This window comes from Carassius gibelio, chromosome A25 (genome assembly GCF_023724105.1).
Source record: "Carassius gibelio isolate Cgi1373 ecotype wild population from Czech Republic chromosome A25, carGib1.2-hapl.c, whole genome shotgun sequence".
In the NCBI taxonomy this organism is placed as follows: domain Eukaryota; kingdom Metazoa; phylum Chordata; class Actinopteri; order Cypriniformes; family Cyprinidae; genus Carassius; species Carassius gibelio.
Genome location: NC_068395.1, coordinates 1,693,537 through 1,711,555, shown reverse-complemented (window position 1 = coordinate 1,711,555; position 18,019 = coordinate 1,693,537). Strand labels below are relative to the sequence as shown.

General features: G+C 35.1%; 3 protein-coding genes across 5 annotated transcripts; 2 read left to right on the top strand and 1 right to left on the bottom strand.

Moving 5' to 3' along the window:
• The first annotated feature begins 76 nt into the window (after nucleotides 1-76).
• On the top strand, nucleotides 77-2,908 carry LOC127947484 (transmembrane protein 258). Of its 2 annotated transcripts, XR_008151298.1 has the most exons (5): nucleotides 77-191; nucleotides 682-791; nucleotides 896-1,024; nucleotides 2,528-2,656; nucleotides 2,782-2,908. XR_008151298.1 is itself a non-coding variant. In XM_052544642.1 (4 exons), exons 1-3 carry the CDS (start codon nucleotides 189-191, stop codon nucleotides 1,020-1,022), a joined length of 240 nt encoding a protein of 79 aa, XP_052400602.1. In that variant the 5' UTR covers nucleotides 77-188; the 3' UTR covers nucleotides 1,023-1,024; nucleotides 1,993-2,153. The 2 variants fall into 2 exon arrangements, 1 of the variants encoding a protein (XP_052400602.1); XM_052544642.1 differs by lacking the exons at nucleotides 2,528-2,656; nucleotides 2,782-2,908 and adding an exon at nucleotides 1,993-2,153.
• Nucleotides 2,909-3,438: 530 nt separating this feature from the next.
• Nucleotides 3,439-6,804, bottom strand: LOC127947483 (transmembrane protein 138-like). The gene is made up of 4 exons (XM_052544641.1): nucleotides 5,677-6,804; nucleotides 5,263-5,434; nucleotides 4,250-4,325; nucleotides 3,439-4,174 (listed from the first exon to the last, which is right to left on the bottom strand). The coding sequence occupies exons 1-4, from the start codon at nucleotides 5,802-5,804 to the stop codon at nucleotides 4,062-4,064; spliced, it is 489 nt and encodes a 162-aa protein (XP_052400601.1). The 5' UTR covers nucleotides 5,805-6,804; the 3' UTR covers nucleotides 3,439-4,061.
• Nucleotides 6,805-7,237: 433 nt separating this feature from the next.
• LOC127946665 (EF-hand calcium-binding domain-containing protein 4A-like) lies at nucleotides 7,238-16,331 on the top strand. 2 transcript variants are annotated; one of them, XM_052543369.1, is made up of 10 exons: nucleotides 7,238-7,300; nucleotides 10,547-10,779; nucleotides 10,852-10,963; nucleotides 11,928-12,066; nucleotides 12,144-12,290; nucleotides 12,404-12,494; nucleotides 14,624-14,719; nucleotides 14,795-14,982; nucleotides 15,177-15,248; nucleotides 15,479-16,331. In XM_052543369.1, the coding sequence occupies exons 2-10, from the start codon at nucleotides 10,549-10,551 to the stop codon at nucleotides 15,618-15,620; spliced, it is 1,218 nt and encodes a 405-aa protein (XP_052399329.1). In that variant the 5' UTR covers nucleotides 7,238-7,300; nucleotides 10,547-10,548; the 3' UTR covers nucleotides 15,621-16,331. The 2 variants fall into 2 exon arrangements, with proteins under 2 accessions (XP_052399329.1, XP_052399330.1); XM_052543370.1 differs by having other exon boundaries at nucleotides 7,259-7,295.
• The last annotated feature ends 1,688 nt before the right edge of the window (nucleotides 16,332-18,019 follow it).

Below are 18,019 nucleotides of genomic sequence, written 5' to 3'. Positions count from 1 at the left end.
ATACAACCACATACATAAATAAATTAAAAAAATATATATATTATTTACAAATAAATGTCGTTCTATGGATCGTTGAGACTTTTATTTTGTATTGTGCTGTGAGTCACTCCTCTTCCGGTCACTCTTCACTTACGTGGCTGTTTTGCTCCTTTTGCGGTCTGACAAATTTTGTCTTCACCTGTCACACGATGGTAAATTACGCATGATTTTACAGCAAATTACTATAGAGAGTCCAGAAATTACTTGAATCTCTAAATAGCGCGTCTAGTATATTCTCTAATCGAATCTGTCTTATTAAATTGCTTCAGTTTGGTAGCTTTAGCCGTTAGCAACAGTTAGCTGAATCCTTCTTTGCACTCCAGACAGATATTAACGTTGTACAAAATATAATATACATGTTTATATATACATGATACTTGATCTGAACATACAATAGTTGTTATGCAGAGAGAAGTATTTAAATTTAGGTTACACCATACCGTATTTGTTTATAAATGATGTTTCTTAGTTATCAGTAATCAATTTCAGTTCAGCACTTTTACACGCCTGTTCTTTCCAGCCTCTTGATGTCATGTTTACTGTTGGTTTTCTAGCTGTTATGTGTTGTTTAGCACATTGTTGGACATGTCCAGGTGTCTGATGTCAGATGTTCAGTAAGTGTGTGACTGGTTTTCTGTACAGGAGCTGGAAGCCATGACTAGATACACCAGTCCAGTGAACCCTGCAGTGTTTCCTCACCTCACTGTAGTACTGATGGCCATCGGCATGTTCTTCACCGCCTGGTTCTTTGTGTATCCTTCTCTACCAACAGAACTGCATTTTAGGAATCAGAAATATGACTGTAAACTGAAGCTGAAAAGGTGTTTGTATATTTGCATCCTTGACTCTCGGTCAGATATGAAGTGACGTCCACGAAGTACACGCGAGATCTGTACAAAGAGCTGCTGATTTCTCTGGTGGCTTCGCTCTTCATGGGCTTCGGCGTTCTGTTCCTCTTACTGTGGGTCGGCATTTATGTCTGAAAGTGAGTGACTTTTTTTGCATTTATGGGATCAAGATAATTGCAGCCTCACTGTTCAAACTACTTCTTCATGCATCTCTGGGTTTATATCACACAAGAAGTCAGAATCGTGAGAGATGAATGTGCAGGTGGGAGGAGAAAAAGTTAGAATTTGTGGACAAAAGTTTCACAGTTATCTTTTGTATGTATTTTTTTTGGTTTCACGCCAGAAACAAACAAACCAATTAAATTCCGAGATTTAAACCAAACTCTAAGAAAAACATTCAAAACTAAAAGTAAAAAGTCGCAATTACCTTTATTTATTTATTTATTTTAGGCTTCCATGTATTACAGTTTTTATTCATCTTTTGAATGTATATATTAGAATTACATTCTTATATATATATATATGTGTGTGTGTGTGTGTGTGTGTGTGTGTGTGTGTGTGTGTGTGTATGCAGGTGCTTCTCAATAAATTAGAATATTGAGGAAAGGTTTATTTCAGTAATTCAACTCAAATTGTGAAACTTGTGTATTAAATAAATTCACTGCACACAGACTGAAGTAGTTTAAATCTTTGGTTCTTTTAATTGTGATGATTTTGGCTAACATCTAAGAAAAACAGGAGAAACAGGCTTCCATACATTAGTTTTAATTTATCATTTGTATTTTAATTTTTGGTGAAGTTTTACTAGTTTTGTCTTTATTTTTCATTTGTGTGTCATTTTTTTATTAATTTTTAATTCAGTTGTATTTTAGTACACCAGTTTAAAATACAAAAAAAACTTTTTTATTTTTTTATAAAAAGATTTCCTTTTTTTCTTTTTTTTTGTTGTTTGTTTGTTTATGGTTTTAGTTAAGTATATAAACTCTGTCTGTAACTCGATCGGTTGATATATATTATCCTTGAAATGACTGTATTTACAGTGCCTGAATTTCCCGGACTGGACATGATTTCTGTTTATTATATTTGTTGTATTTGTGTTTGTCAGGTTGTGGGATGACATGTACAGGAAAACATTCCAAGGTGATCAGAAGGTGTTTTCTGGGACTTCAGGCTTCAGCACAGAAGCGCTGGGGGTTTGCACTGGCATGATGGGATTGTGGCTTAATATTTCACAAATAAAACTTGTTTTTGTTAGAAAATCAAAAACGATTCTTGGTTTTTATTGATGTGTCCACTGTTAGACATGTTTTCATTCTCGAGGATTATTTTCTTTATTTAAATCTCTGTATTTAGATTTTTTTTTATTGTTTAACTTCATTTTAAGTCACATTGTATAGAAGTATCTGCTGAATAAAGAACTGTGTAAATGTATGTTCAATTCACATTCAATTATTCCATGCTTTTTTTTTTCAAATCTTAATAATAGGATATTATGTAATTATGTCTAACAGTGCTTCATCAACAAACAGTGCTTGATCTGATTAATTATTAATTAGTTTCTTGCAAACAAGCAGATTTTGGCTTCATGCACATTAACTGATGGACTGGAGTGCTGTGGATTATTGTGATGTTTTTATCAGCTGTTTAGACTCTCATTCTGACGGCACCCATTCACTGCAGAGGATCCATTGATGAGCAAGTGATGCAATGCTGAATTAATCCAAATCTGATGAAGAAACAAACTCATCTACATCTTGCATGGTCTGCGGGTGAGGACATATAAAAAAATATTTTTGAGTGATCTATTGTTCCGTTTCCTAATTAACAACAGTTTGTCCCTTGTGTTCATCCTCTGATTTATTTTAAAACATAGCTTGCTATTTGTGTCTTGCAGGCGGTTTATAGAGCGTAAAACCCCAATCCAAGCTTAATCTGACTGACCAGAATAAAACAAGTCTGTCAGTGTGGAGAGCTCTGAGATAAAGCAACTACAGCCGCGTGCCATGACAAATAAAAGAAAATGTGATCAGATTTGGAGAAATGTAGCATTGCATCACTTGCTCACCAATGGATGTGAATAGGTGCCGTCAGAATGAGTCTAAACATCTGATAAAAACATCACAAGTAATCCAGTCCTTCAGTAAATATCTTGTGATGCTAGAACAACACAATCCATCTTTGGGATGTTTTAACTTGAAACCGTTGCTTCTGGCCAAAATATGAGTCCATAATAAAGATTTCTCCAGTGATGAAGTCCATCTCCTGTTGTTCTCTCACATCAAAATCCACTCACATATTTGTTTTCAAATGTTTTGGACCGTTTTCTCCAGTAAACGGTGCTTGATCTGAGCATATTTCTCTCCTGATTCAGATGAGATAACTATTTCAGCAGAAAGCGCCGGTTTAAACGCCTTGATGTTGGATTTATTTCTAACAAACATGCAGCTTTCCGCTTCACAGGTTTTCCTTTTCTGCTTTCTTCAAATGGGTCTGCTGAAGAAACAAACTCATTTACATCTCGGATGGCCTGAGACAGCATCAGAGACATGAATCAGGCCGGTGGAAAATGTTTATTAGTACAACACCAGAAGAATATGATCTCTATTACAGCATAACAAGTGCACTGACGCTCTGCTGTTCACTCACTTTGTGCAGTGTTGGGTGAACACTGAGGCACTTTGTTAATGCTCCGTCCATAATTTACTGGAAATATGCTGAATGGTGTCAGTTTGTGTGTTATATTACAAATAAAAATGTTTTTAAAATGGGCATGATACACAAAAAACATAAATCATACACAATTTCTCAGACCAAATTTCACTCGTTGTTTCAAAGGCAAACGAAATCTCTCGTAGGATCAAATGCTGTTTGTTTTTGTACGTTCTACAATGATACACAACAAGATGTCTATGCAACCAACAGGTGAGAAGCAATTTATGATAACTAGCTTTACACCTAAAATCTGTTTAGAGACATTCAGACGTCTTATGCTTCAATCATTAAAAACACAAAATTCGTTCTCTCCATTGGCCCGTGTGCACCACAGAAGCCATCTTGCCTCTTTCCTACAGTTTTAAGTTTGTTTTAAGGTGGCGGGGCTCGCTCCGTTCAGTTTCCTGAAATGCTTTGTATTGCACAACGTTAAGGTTCCTCGTGCACTATTCTGGGTTGGTTTCACTGTGGCGCTCTAGCGAATGCATCACGAAGCCACGGGGAGTCTTCGTAAAGTCTGGGGTCTCCCAGGTACTCCGTCGTGCGTTTGTAGAAGTAGTAATACAACACAGCAGCTGGAGAGATACAAAACCAGTAACAGGCAAGGGTTAACTTATGGGGGTTTGGCTAACGTCTGACGGACGGCTTACCCAGTCTCTGGAACACAAAGAGAACCTGCAGACCGTCTGTCCACACGAACCCACTGGACTCCATCCACCTCAGGTTCTGACGGGAAAACACCAGAAAGAAGCAAAGCTACAATTCTCAAAATACTAATATGGACAGAATTTTGGATGCAATATTAATCATTTTTTAATGCATGTATTATACAAAAAATAACAATAATTCAGCAAAATGGATAGAAACTGTAGAAATTAGGAGACTAAAGAGAAATTAAAGTATTTTAGAAAAACATATTTATATAGAAATTTTACTGTTTTATTATATATCATACAATTATCGTTTCAGAAGAATGGCTTTAACCATTGGCAAAGAACAGAATAAGGAAACGGGAGTATTTTAGAAATGCAATCAGTTTTGAACACATTTGTATTTATATATTATACAATAATAATAATTTTCTGCTAGTTTTTAGGCAGAATTGATTTAAACATGGGAAAGAACACAATAAAGGGAAATATAAGCATTTTCGAAAAGCATGTAAAGAATCAATTTTGACATTATTAATTATTTTTACATTTTTTACATTTTCTGAAGAATGGATTTAATCATGGTGAGGAATTTACAAAATTTACAAATAACAGATTTTTGTTTTTAGAATTTTTCATTGATGTATTATAATAATATTAACAATAATTGTATACAACATTTCAGGAGAATGATTTAAACACTTGAACTGAACAAAAAGACTATTTTAGTAGTACAAATCTACTTTGGAGACATTATAAATATTTTCTATTTTATATTATACTATAATAATTTTCTGTACAATTTTAGCACAATTATTTTAAGGTGAAACGTGAATAATTTTATGAATTTATTTTATCTTTAATTTTAATATTATACAATGATCATTTTCTGCAAAAGAACAGTAGCGATTTGAAGGGATTGATAGAATTTTACAAATGACTTTCAGTGCTCACAGATTCCATGTAGGACCTAGTAATAATCTGTGTGTGTGTGTGTGTGTGTGTGTACACACCATGACCCAGCAGTGAAAGCTGATGCTGAGGGTCAGGTAGAGTGCAGACACTATCAGCAGCGCTCTGAAGCGCTCCAGTAACAGCGACACCAGCCCCACCTGGAACACGTATGTGTTAAACATCATGAGAAGAATGATGATCACGTTAAACAGGATGCCGATGTCCTGAATTCTGCACAAAGAACACAAATCATTAGAAAACATTAATGCATCAGCTTTGATTGCATTGCATTCAAGGTTTGCATTTTAGCATTTCATCTGCATTTTCACCTGTTTGTTCAAGAACATGTAATATTTTTTTAAATATGGCATAAAACACTGCTCATTTTCTAAATATGATCTGCTATCAATATTGAGCTAATCAGACTGATGCTATGAATACTGTACGCTGATGAGAGATCTGTAACTCCTCACATGAAGAGCACGAGCTGTATGACCGGCGCGGCCCGCAGCAGTTCACTGAAGGAGTTGACGAACAGGTCAAAGGTCAACAGTGCCAGCTGGGTCAGCAGCACCAGTGAGTAGTTATTGGTCTGGAGCATATCTGCAGTGATCCAGGATCTACTGGAAGACTACACCAACATATGAAACGCTTCAGCAGACGTGTGACGTGGAGCTCATCTCCTTGTGATTATATCGAGGAGAATCCATCTCACTCCTCCGTGAGGAACCAAAGGACGGCGAGGACAATCGCTGGAGTTGTTCCACTGGCCGTTTAATCCTGGCACCAGCCATGACGAGTAAATATTGATGTTCCTCCTGAACAGATTACAGAAAAGACCACATCACGTCAGAAAAGCGTTCAGCTAGCTAACTCTTTCTGAATATCTGTATGTGTTGAATCTGTCTCCTTCAGCGTGTGTTGCACAGGAAGAGCAGCAGGTCACTGAGGGGATAATTAGGGGTTAATTTGAGCGAGTGCAGGAGGAGATGAGACGCTCTGGACATCTCTAATCTCTGTCTGATTCAGAACAGCCAGATTAACCAGCTTCTCTCAACACTGTGACACATCCAGACTGTGCTTTCAGTCCTAATGAACTAACTCGATTGTGTTTAATGACACAAGGCACCAGATTAACTGCTGCTCATGTGAAATCTGTGTTCACCATCTATCTATCTATCTATCTATCTATCTATCTATTTATCTATCATGTTGAGGGTTTAACGTTACTGTTTGCCAACAAGGGTACAGAGAGGGAAATCAACAAGTGCAATTAAATATTAAAAACAAGAATATATAATAAATTTAATCCGTTTTTAGAGCGAAACTACTTCAAACCAGACCCATGAACTGTTTGTTTACTCTGATCAAGAGATTTAACAGCTAAGAATGCTAACTGCTAATCAAAAGTACACAGCTTTAATCTTCCGCTCGCCTTTAAACCCGTGCGAGTCCGAGCGTGTCACGCAAATCGTCTCCCCAAGATCCCTATGAATCATACAATCTTCCGTCTGGATGGTAAAATCATCGTGATTTCTTGTGATTGTAGCGGAGAGTTTCTGATTTGAGCTGTTTGAGCACGAGCGCAGACGCGTCTCCCATAGCAACGGCTCAGAAGTCCGGTTACCGTAAAGACTGAAATATAGGTGTAAAATAAATATGTAAAAGTATATATTAAAATAATAAACATTTCAGTTTTTTTCTAATACATATTAAAAAATATATATATAACCTTACACTCTTTGTGTGTTTTTTTATTGTGTGTTTATGTGAATACGTTTATAAATGCAGCCTTATGAATTATTTGGACACAAAAACAAAAATAATATATATATATATATATATATATATATATATATATATATATATATATATATATATATATTATATAAAGAAAGTTTTTTGCTTCTAAAACTCAAATTAGTGTTTTTTTATGGGACAGGAGGGGCATCCAAACCATTTTTTAGAAAAGTGAGGATTTGTTATAAGGATTACGGTATTTTGAAGCTCTTGGTTCTCTACTGCCCCCAGCTGGAGGAACACTGGTATAATAACACACCTGCCGATCACAGGAGACACACACCTGAGCCAGGTCCGGTAGGTTCTGTTTCTTAATTTTAGTAATCTGTTTATTTGAATGACAAATTAATTGATTCTGTTCAATTTAACACCAGTTTCTTCATGCTTATGTTTGTTTAGTTTGTCTTAAACGAAAGCAACATTTATCAGTCTACTGAAACTCATTTAGAACAATTCTTATTAATCTAACTCCAGTGATCGCACCACATACTTTCATGTATAAAGTTCATGTCTATTTGGGTCCAAATCCATTCTATAGATACTTATGGTTAAGTATTAAAAGTTAATGTTCTTTATTCTGTAAAGCAGATGAAGTGGTTCATTGCACATGTGCTTTTTTGAGTGTTTCCTTCCTGGGTTTGCAGTTTCATTGAAACAGATTAATGATTTAACTTTACCTGACAGGCTTGTTTTTTTTTCTTCTTCTTCTTCTTCTTCTTCTTCTTCTTCTTCTTCTTCTTCTTCTTCTTCTTCAGTTTTATTTATTGCAACATGAATAAAATACTTTATTTATAATAGTTATGTATGATTTACACAAAATAAGTAAATAAATGCATTTGTAGACTTTATGTTTTCTTATCTGAAGTTGACATATAGCTATCAGACTTTATCTCTCAGGTAATTTTCGTGTGTAATTGTAGCATATAGCTCAGAAGTTTATTTGACCAGTGTTGCAATTCAGCTATGGCTTTATTGCAGGTGTAAACATGCCATGCCCATAGGCTTTATGTGACCCTGGAGCACAAAACCAGTCTTAATGGTCAATTTATTTAAGTTGAGATGTATTCATCATCTGAACGCTGAATAAATCATCTTTCCATTGATGCATGGTATTGTTAGGATCAGACAATATTTAAAGTTCTTAGCAATGCTTTGGATTTATTAACAGTGGGAAATTAACAAAATATCGTCATGGCACATGGTCTTTACTTAATATCCTAATGATTTTTGGCATAAAAGAAAAATCGATAAATTTGACCCATACAATGTATTTTTGGGTATTGCTAAAAACATACCCCAGTGACTTAAGACTGCTGTTATACTCCAGGGACACATATTTAGTTGAATTCACACACATCTTGAATCACGAAATCAGCATGAATGTTTTGTGTTACAACATTGGCCCTTAAACTTATTCAGGTTGCAGAATGCTATTGCAAATAACAAATTGTAAGAATGTCACTACAGTAGATGACAAAATATGACGCCAGCAGAATATTTTACAAAAAAATTCCCTGAAAGCACATAAAGAAGATATCTATTTGACATCTGCAAGACATAATATTTAGACAGTTTGCTCATCTGCAATATGTGTATAGGACTATCAGATGGCAAATAGACGCTTAGAAGATGTCTTTAGGCATATGCTGTGTACAAACAACTGATTTAAGATGGTACATTCTGCTTTAAGATGTCAGTTTTACATTTATTCTAAACCATTAACATCTTAAAGTTATCTTCTATTTGACTTCTGATAGGAAACGTCCTATAGACATATTGTAGATGAGCAAACACAAGACGTCTTGCAGATGTCAAATAGATAAGTGTGATATCAGGGTGTCTGCTAGTCACTGGACCCAGGATTATTACGTTGTCTGTCCACCCAGCTAATATAAACAGTCTGGTGAAATATGAAAATCTAAAACCATGCAAATGTGTTTGTGAACTCTTTTCCAGAAATCTTGTGAAATGTGTGTTCAGCAGCGTTTCTAACATTGCACGATTCTCCCATTCAAGTAGATAGGACTTAGCTGGCTGAAATAGCTGCTTGAAAAGATTTTGCAAAGAACAGGTTTTACTTGAAAGTGATTTTGGCTATAAATGCGCATTTGTTGCTGCGCTAAAGCAACCTGCCCTTTTCTTTGGGGTCTCGTGCCTCCTCGTCAAAATCACATGCTGAACAGACATTTGAGGAGAAATGTAGGAAAGAAACATACATAAAAAACATACAAACATTGTACCATCAGAATGATTGTGTAAATTGTAATACAGTTGAGCTGAAGTAATCGCATGATGTTTTATTAAAATGCCGGGGTGCTTGTGCTTTTATATGATCTGAGCATTTCACTTTCCAGGCAGATATCACTGATTCAAATCAATTACAACCACACAGAGCTGATGTTTCAACCACAACCTTAACCAGTAGGCAAATATTTTTAATGTTTCATATGAGCTGTGGTCATTTAATATGGAGGTATATTATTCACATGATAGAGAGAAACTCCTGATTACGAGAAAGAGCTCTCAATGCTGTTTTTGTAAACCCTAAAGTCTCTATTTGCATTTCTCTTTGTTTTTGCACACACACCCTCTCTGCCTGCACACACACACACACACACACACACACACACAGTCCTGTCACATGACTTCATCCTGTTTTGCAGTTAATATCCTGGAGATTTTTACAAATGTTCTGAACATTATTCGGCCACTTTTAGAATATTTATTTTTAATAAACAAATGTCAGTTTTGAACATTTCCCAGCAGCCTTGGCTGAAAATTGATTCTTCCTGAGACTCATTTAAAGAAGTACACACAGTAAACAACTCACACACTTAGATATAACCACTTTGTTACATCAAAATAAGACTTAAAGTGGAGTTTGTAGTGAGTAAGTTGATATCATGCTACTTCAGGCTGGACATTTACTGAAGGACCAGCTCTCTTTTCTTTAGTTTGCATGTAAAATCCCCAAAGCATCCATGTGATCACAACTGCTACACAATATCAGCACAAACACAGATTCCCTTTCTTTACGGCTTGCATGTGGAGAAATAACTGCCAGGGTTATAACGAGTGTCTCGGGCCATAAACCGATGGTTAATGATTATTTGTAATATATTATGTAAGAAGCAGGATATTACAGGATTTCTTCAGTTAAACCGATTAAAAAAGTCAGTGTTTAACTAAATCACAGATTGAAGTGCAATAATATTAAAGAATGCAGAAAGCTGGATGTTTTATCCAATTACACATACAACAAATTTCTAGCATTTCTAACAATGTTTCAACTTTACTAAAAATGAAAATGCTGGGTCAAGCAACATTTAGAACATATTTAATGGTCAATAGGTCGGTATTTGCATCGGGATTTTGAGCCAATGAAGGCCAAAAAAATACAGAAACCAAGTTTTGTTTTGTGTTGTCACAAGAACTATGAGATAAGATTGTGTCTTATCATGTTTTAACCTGGCTTGACCAGATAAGTGACATTTCTAACCAGCACCTTGTTTATATTCCTGTCCGTCCGCTCTCTTTCTGCAGTAATGTCCTGCTGGTTGAAGGACGGTGTGGTGTTGGAGGGGACAGGCAGTGGTCAGATGTCGCCCCGCTCCAGATTGCGAAGCCCCTTGACCAGTCGGACGGCGAGATTACATTCATTTAATGATGTGACCTCTCCTGACTCAGACAGACAGGACAGAATGAGCAAAGCTAAAGAGCTCTTTGAGCTCTGTGATAAAGAGAGGAAAGGATTCATCACCAAGAGAGACATGCAGGTGAGACCGCGCTGGACATATGATTTCTTCAGGAATGTGTTTAATGTTTCTTGTCATGTTTAAATCCACCAGTGGCTTCAGCAAGAGCTTCCCCTGTCTCCTGAGCAGCTGGAATCAGTGTTTGAGAGTTTGGACAGGGACAGAAATGGTTACCTCACACCCCTCGAGTTCCACACGGGCCTAGGTTTGTGTGCATTAAAACTTCAGAAATGTTGTTTTGTTTTGTTTTTTAAATGTGTATGTATATGCATGTAACATACTTTTTGGGAAATAAAATATTGCTGAAATGAAATATAAATATATATATATATATATATATATATATATATATATATATATATATATATATATATATATATATATATATATATATAGAAAATTACTAAAACTAAAACTGAATATAGATATTAAACAAATACAATAATAAATGAAAATTGTAGATAGATAGATAGATAGATAGATAGATAGATAGATAGATAGATAGATAATTTAAATTTATTATTGTATTTGTTTCAGGTAAATTATTATTATTATTTTTTTTTTTTTTTTTTTTTCTTTTGTTTATTTTAATAATTGCTTTGGTCATTTTTATTAGAGTAAAAAAAAACTATTTCTATGTAGCTTTGATTAATTTTTATAAATTCGGTTTTAGTTTTAGAAATTTTGGTACCTAAACTTATTTCAATTTGATGCCAAGGCAAAAAATTTTAAGTTACATTCTTTTGTTTAATATTTATATTTCATTTCAGCAATATTCTATTTCCCAAAAAGTATGTTAATAGATTTATAACTGGACACCACTTTCTATAGTAAACATACAATATAGTGTTGAAATGTTTCATTACATATTTCCTACCATTTCACATAATATTTTTAAAAGTATTGTGTGATATATGTGTAGAACACCGTAAAAAAAGTTGCTGCAATTAGTTCAAACAACTTCAAAAATTTCTTTAGATAACCTAAATATCCATCTTAACTACACTTAAGTCAAGCACAAACACTTACTTTTTAAATTTGAAACAACACATTATAACTTAATTCTAATGCTGAGTTTTGAATTGTGGGAACTAATCGCAGCAATCATTTTTTTTACAGTGTATGCATTAAGATATACGCCTACATTAAAATCTCTCGGTTTAAATTAGGAGAGCTTGTTGGTTCTGTGCCAGAGGAGAGATCGAGGAGCAGAGATGGAGAGATGGCTGGAGAAGAGAGAGTAGAGCCGATGGAGATCCGATTCACACACATCCTCATGGAGCTGGGAGCTGATAAACTCTTTAAAGAGTGAGTGAATACACACTGCTATGGTCACCGCTGTGAGAAGATAACAGGTAAACTCTGCTTGTCTGTCTGTGTGTTAGTCAGTGGGAGCTGTGTACTCTGTGGTGTGAGCTCCAGAGGGACAAACCTGAGCTGTTGGATGTTTTGGAGGAGGTTCTCTCCTACACTGTGTCTAATCTTCAGGACGCACTCAAAGAGAGAGACAATTTAGAACAGGCACTGCGCAGGTCAGCCCTCGCCGAGGTCCTCAGGCCTCATTGCACTCCTTTTCTAAAATATACTTGTATTTTTGTATGTCTTGAGCTAAATGAAATGTGCTGGGTGTTTAATTGTCCTACAGGAGAGAGGAAGATCATGACAGAGTGGTTCGGTCCATATATGAAGACATGGAGAGTCAGTTAAGAGAAGAGCGAGAGAAAAGACAAGCTCTGGTACATACACTGTAAATATGAAGTTTGGCAAACTTTAATGAGAAATGTTATTTTAATTAAAGAACAGTGCAAGTATCATTGTGACGATATTGATGATTGTGATGGTTATTTTGTTCCTGGTTATAACGATGGTGATAATGGTGATTATAATGGATAATATAATTGTTTCTGGTCATTAAGATAACAGCGGTGATGATGGTGATGGCAATCATATAGTTCATGGTGATTGTGATAGTAATGGTGATGTTGATAATGATGACAGTGATCATCATGGTGATTATTCCGATAGTAATGATAACAATGATATTGATGATGGTGATGATTATTTTGTTCCTGGTTGTAATGATGGTGATAATGGTGATTATGATGGGTAATATGATTGTTTCTGGTGATTAAAATACCAGTGGTGATGATGGTGATTATGATGATGGAGATCATATAGTTCATGGTGATTGTGATAGTAATGGTGATGTCGATAATGATGACAGTGATCATCATGGTGATTATTGTGATAGTAATGTAACGATGATAATTTTTGTTCCTTGTGATTATGATCTCAGTGATGATCATGGTGAATATGCTGTATGTAATTATATAGTTCATGGTGATTATGAAAGTGATGGTGATTATATAGACTATGGTGGTGATAATGGTGATTATAATAATGGTATTGATGATTGTGATGGTTATTTTGTTCCTGGTTATAATGATGGTGATAATGGTGATTATGACGGGATAATATGATTGTTTCTGGTGATTAAGATACCAGTGCTAATGATGGTGATTATGATGATGGAGATCATATAGTTCATGGTGATTGTGATAGTAATGGCGATGTTGATAATGATAACGGTTATCATCATGGTGATTATTCCGATAGTAATGGTAACAATTATATTGATGGTGGTGACGATTATTTTGTTCCTGGTGATTAGACTAGTAATGGTGATAGTGATATTGGATAATGGTTTTGTTCCTTGTGATTATGATCTCTGTGTAGATCATAGTGAATATGCTGTTGGTATAGTCCATGGTGATTATGATAGTAATTATGATTATAATAATGGTATGGTGATTATGATGGGATAATGTGATGTTCCTGGTGATTAAGATACCAATGGGGTGATGGTGATTATGATGATGGAATCATATTGTTCTTGGTGATTATGATAAAAATAGTGATGATGGTGATTATGATGATGGTGATCATATAGTTCATGGTGATTGTGATAGTAATGGTGATGTCGATAATGATGACAGTGATCATTATGGCTATTATTGTGATAGTAATAGTAACAAAGATCATTTTTGTTCCTTGTGATTATGATCTCAGTGGTGATCATGGTGAATTTGCTGTATGTAATTATATAGTTCATGGTGATTATGAAAGTGATGGTGATTATATAGACTATGGTGGTGATAATGGTGATTATAATAATGGTATTGGTGATTATGACTGGATAAAATGATTGTTCCTGGTGATTATGATACCGATGGTGATTATGATGATGGTGATCATATAGTTCATGGTGATTGTGATAGTAATGGTGATGCTGATAATGATGACAGTGATCATCATGGTGATTATTCCGATAGTAATGATAACAATGATATTGATGATGGTGATGATTATTTTGTTCCTGGTTGTAATGATGGTGATAATGCTGATTATGATGGGTAATATGATTGTTTCTGGTGATTAAGATACAAATGGTGATGATGGTGATTATGATGATGGTAATCATATAGTTCATGGTGACTGTGATAGTAATGGTGATGTCGATAATGATGACAGTCATTATGGTGATTATTGCGAAAGTGTTAGTAACAATTATATTGATAAGAGCGATGTTTATTTTGTTTGTTCCTGGTGAATACGATAGTGATGGGGATAATGGTTTTGTTCCTTGTGATTGTGATATCAGTAGAGATTATGGTGAATATGCTGTTGGTAATTATATAGTTAATGGTGATTGCGATAAAGGTGATGATAGGGATTACGATGATGGTGACTTCGGGATGACGGTAATGCAATAATAATGATATTTATAACAGTGATAGTAGTAAGTAATGTGATTTTGCTGATGTCATATTTTGATGGTGTGATCTTGGCCTGCTCTGTGATGAAGGACAGCATGAAGCAAGGAGTCAAGAAAGAGCAGCTACTGCAGGAGTTGAGTATGCGAGAACAAGAACTTGAGTTCACGCTCACCAAACAGAGAGAGGTACAGACTCATCCATATGTTTGATTGATTAAACCAGCAGGATGATCTGTCTCACCTCACCTGTGTGCTGCTTAGTTAGAGAACAAGATTAACACTCTGAGCAGTGATCAAACTGACACTCGAGGGGAGAACCGCAGACTGCAGAACATCAACCAGCAGCTGCAGGAACAACTGGAGCAGAGCCGAGAGGAGCTTCAGCACGCGCTGAGCCAACTACAACAGCTACAGATCACCATCAAACAACAGCAGAGGGGCAAAGAGAGGTGGGCGTTGTGCAAATACATTGCTTACCCAACAAACCAGTTTTTAAAAAGAGCCTTTCTCCCCTATAACAAACTTTTTGTATAATGGAAAGATTTTATGGAGTTTAGGATTGTAACGAACAAATAAACATAAGCTGTTGTTTTCTGATAATATGCTTGTGAAGTTCTCACGTCGGACTGTTTCTCACTTACAGAGAAGTCCTGAAAGTGTCCCGAAACATGCAGAAGGAACGAGAGAGCCTCATGAGACAGCTGGATCTTCTCAGGTAGAGACTGTCACACCTTTATCACGTGGTATGATGAGTAGGCGTGTGTGTAATGCTCTTATCTGAAAGACAAGGCTGTAAGAACTGACCAATAAAAATGCATGAAGGTTTAAGATGTTTGATCGATCTTTAGTCCATCTCATTGACAACTAGATTTGTTATCTATATTCCAAGGCTGTAAAAGTCCTGTGAGGAGGAGCTTAGGAATGCTCTCTCCTTCTGTTTTGTAGAGAGATGAACAAGCGTCTTCGGGATGATAAAGATGCCCAACAGACACAGAAGATGGTTAGTCAAAAACAGCCCACTCCTTACCCACCGTGCCGCTGTGTTCACGCCTTCTCGTCGAGGATGCACTCTGTTTATCCATATTAACCCTGCCTTTTCCCCATATAACATTACCCACAATGCATACTGCTAAATGTGAACATCTACATTCATCTGGATGTACTTCCGTGAGTTTCCATGAACCCATGTTTTTTCAGGAATTTGAAAGTTTCTGGAATAATTACATTTTCCAGGTGCAGCTTTGGTTAGTAATTATTTTTTTTGGAGAGCTTGTTCCATTCGTCAGCCTTGAAGAGGAACACCTAATGTCTTGAAGGAAACCTTGAGCTCAACGAAGACCTCGATTTCAACATTTGAAACAGTGAATATGGGATTTTGCCCTGTTCTCCAATCAAACAAATCACATTTGGAGAACATTTTGTCCTTGTTCGGTCTGTTACAGAAACAAGTGTGATTCCAAAAAAAAAGGTTATTTCTGTCTCAGAAGAGCCCTAGTCACTTTATGCCCCTCATTTTTTCTTTCAAAGAAAGTCAGTTAGAACATACCATGAATAGCATTTAATTTTCAGTGCCTAGAAATGTATGGCGCTTTACCTCATTAACTCTGATTTCATACATTTGAATTTTTTGGTATTTGTAATTTAATAGTTTCTTTTTAAATGTGCAGTTCTGTGCAATTTATGAGAGTTTACTTGTTCGGTCTCAGATTGATGCATCAAAAACAAAATGTGGATTGTGTTCAAATTTAATGTTGAACAAATGGATATGTTGTTAAATAAACATGTTCATTCATCTTGATTCATGTCCTCATTTTGGATGATTTTTATATATATATATATATATATATATATATATATATATATATATATATATATATATATAAGCATTGCAAACACTTAAACAAGCACAGCAGCTGAACCCAGTTTTGCATCAGTTACTGATCTGAGAGACTGGTATGCATGGTTTCTACAAGATAAACCATAGCTTTCATTTAAAACATTCATGCATTAAAGCGGAGGTTAAACTGTCTTTCATATCCAGTCAACCGTTCTTCAGACATCTTAAGTGAAGAACCCTTTCAGAGGAAGGAATCCATTCTGGGGAAATATTTTACACCAAGGAAATCAGCAAAGAGGTGTGTATCTAACTAAATCGTACAGTATACAAGCTATATATATTAATGCACATAACACTCTATGAAAATACACATATGGATATACTGTACATATATAAGATGTGGTTCTAGCTCTTGCCAGAATTGCAACTGTACACTTTAATTGCAATTCTGAGTCACAACCTTTAATGAATACTGGGATTACTTTCCAGATCATTTGTCTTTCCCAATGCAGCAAAATGTAATTTAGCATTTTAAAACATTTATGTTCCCAATTTTTCATTCCTGCTGCTGAAAACAACTCACACACTTTTTTTATTTAAAAAAGTTATTTTATTATCACTGATATAACTATTATAGATTTTATTTATTTTCATTTAATTTGTATATGTTCCATTTTCATTTTAATTAATTGTTTACGTTTTCTTTTTATAATTTTATTATGATATTATTTAAAACTGTGTCTGTGTATTTCTTTTTTTATTTTTATTTTTTTTATTTTATAACGTTATGTTCAACTTAAAGAAAATTAGAAATTATGCTTTGGCAACGAACTTTAAGTTATTTTATGTATAATTTATTTTATTTCAATTAATGTTTATTTGGGATCAGTAGCAGGATTTATTTATTTTTGAGCAATGACAGAGAGAAGTTCTAGGTTTAGCACATTTTATAATTCCTATGCATTTTTTAGTTGTATTAAAATAGATGTCCTATCCATTTTAAGGCAGCTAATGGAAAACCCAGATGACGAGCCGGAGGATTCAGACACAGATTCAAGTCCAAAAATACTCTCTATTGCTCTATAAGAGCAAGAAGAATAAAAATACTATTTCACAACTGCTAATTAATCTCAGTATGGCTGTGTCTTGGATGCAAATGAACCTTAGATATTTGCATGACAGTAGATGACTCACTTTCTGTCAAAGAAACAGAAGCTATTCGCCTTATTAGAAGTCAGTGTTTTTTTTTTCTCAGTAACATCACAAATCTCTCTCTCTCTCTCACTCTCTATATACACACACACACACACATATACAGTATATTCTTCTTAACATCTTTCCTTTTTGGTTAACATCACAAAGCTTGTTTTTGAATTAATTTCTCAGTGACTATTTTCCAAAAAAAAAATCAAAACCTAGGGGAAAAACTCAAAACCTAGGGGAAGATATAAACTGCCTGGACTGGTTACACAGTATGGCAGCATTTGTATGCAAAAGGTCTGCTTACGCAAATTTGCATAAATATCAGTGTGTGACTTTGATTGAAGGTTTTACTATAAAATTACTGAGAGTTTGTGATGACTGTATGTGACCCTGTAATTGGTTTATGGGATTAGATTGAGTATCATTCTGTGTCTGTGTGTGTGTGT

Bases quoted from the DNA above. Each gene is read 5' to 3' on its own strand.
- LOC127947484 (XM_052544642.1), top strand. The intron at 792-895 runs GTATCCTTCTCT...ACTCTCGGTCAG, and splicing joins TTCACCGCCTGGTTCTTTGT to ATATGAAGTGACGTCCACGA.
- LOC127947483 (XM_052544641.1), bottom strand. From the start codon at position 5,804: ATGCTCCAGACCAATAACTACTCACTGGTGCTGCTGACCCAGCTGGCA. The intron at 4,326-5,262 runs GTGTGTACACAC...TTTTCCCGTCAG, and splicing joins GCTTTCACTGCTGGGTCATG to AACCTGAGGTGGATGGAGTC. The intron at 4,175-4,249 runs GTAAGCCGTCCG...GTATCTCTCCAG, and splicing joins CTTTGTGTTCCAGAGACTGG to CTGCTGTGTTGTATTACTAC.
- LOC127946665 (XM_052543369.1), top strand. From the start codon at position 10,549: ATGTCCTGCTGGTTGAAGGACGGTGTGGTGTTGGAGGGGACAGGCAGT. The intron at 14,720-14,794 runs GTACAGACTCAT...TGTGCTGCTTAG, and splicing joins CGCTCACCAAACAGAGAGAG to TTAGAGAACAAGATTAACAC. The intron at 15,249-15,478 runs GTAGAGACTGTC...TCTGTTTTGTAG, and splicing joins AGACAGCTGGATCTTCTCAG to AGAGATGAACAAGCGTCTTC.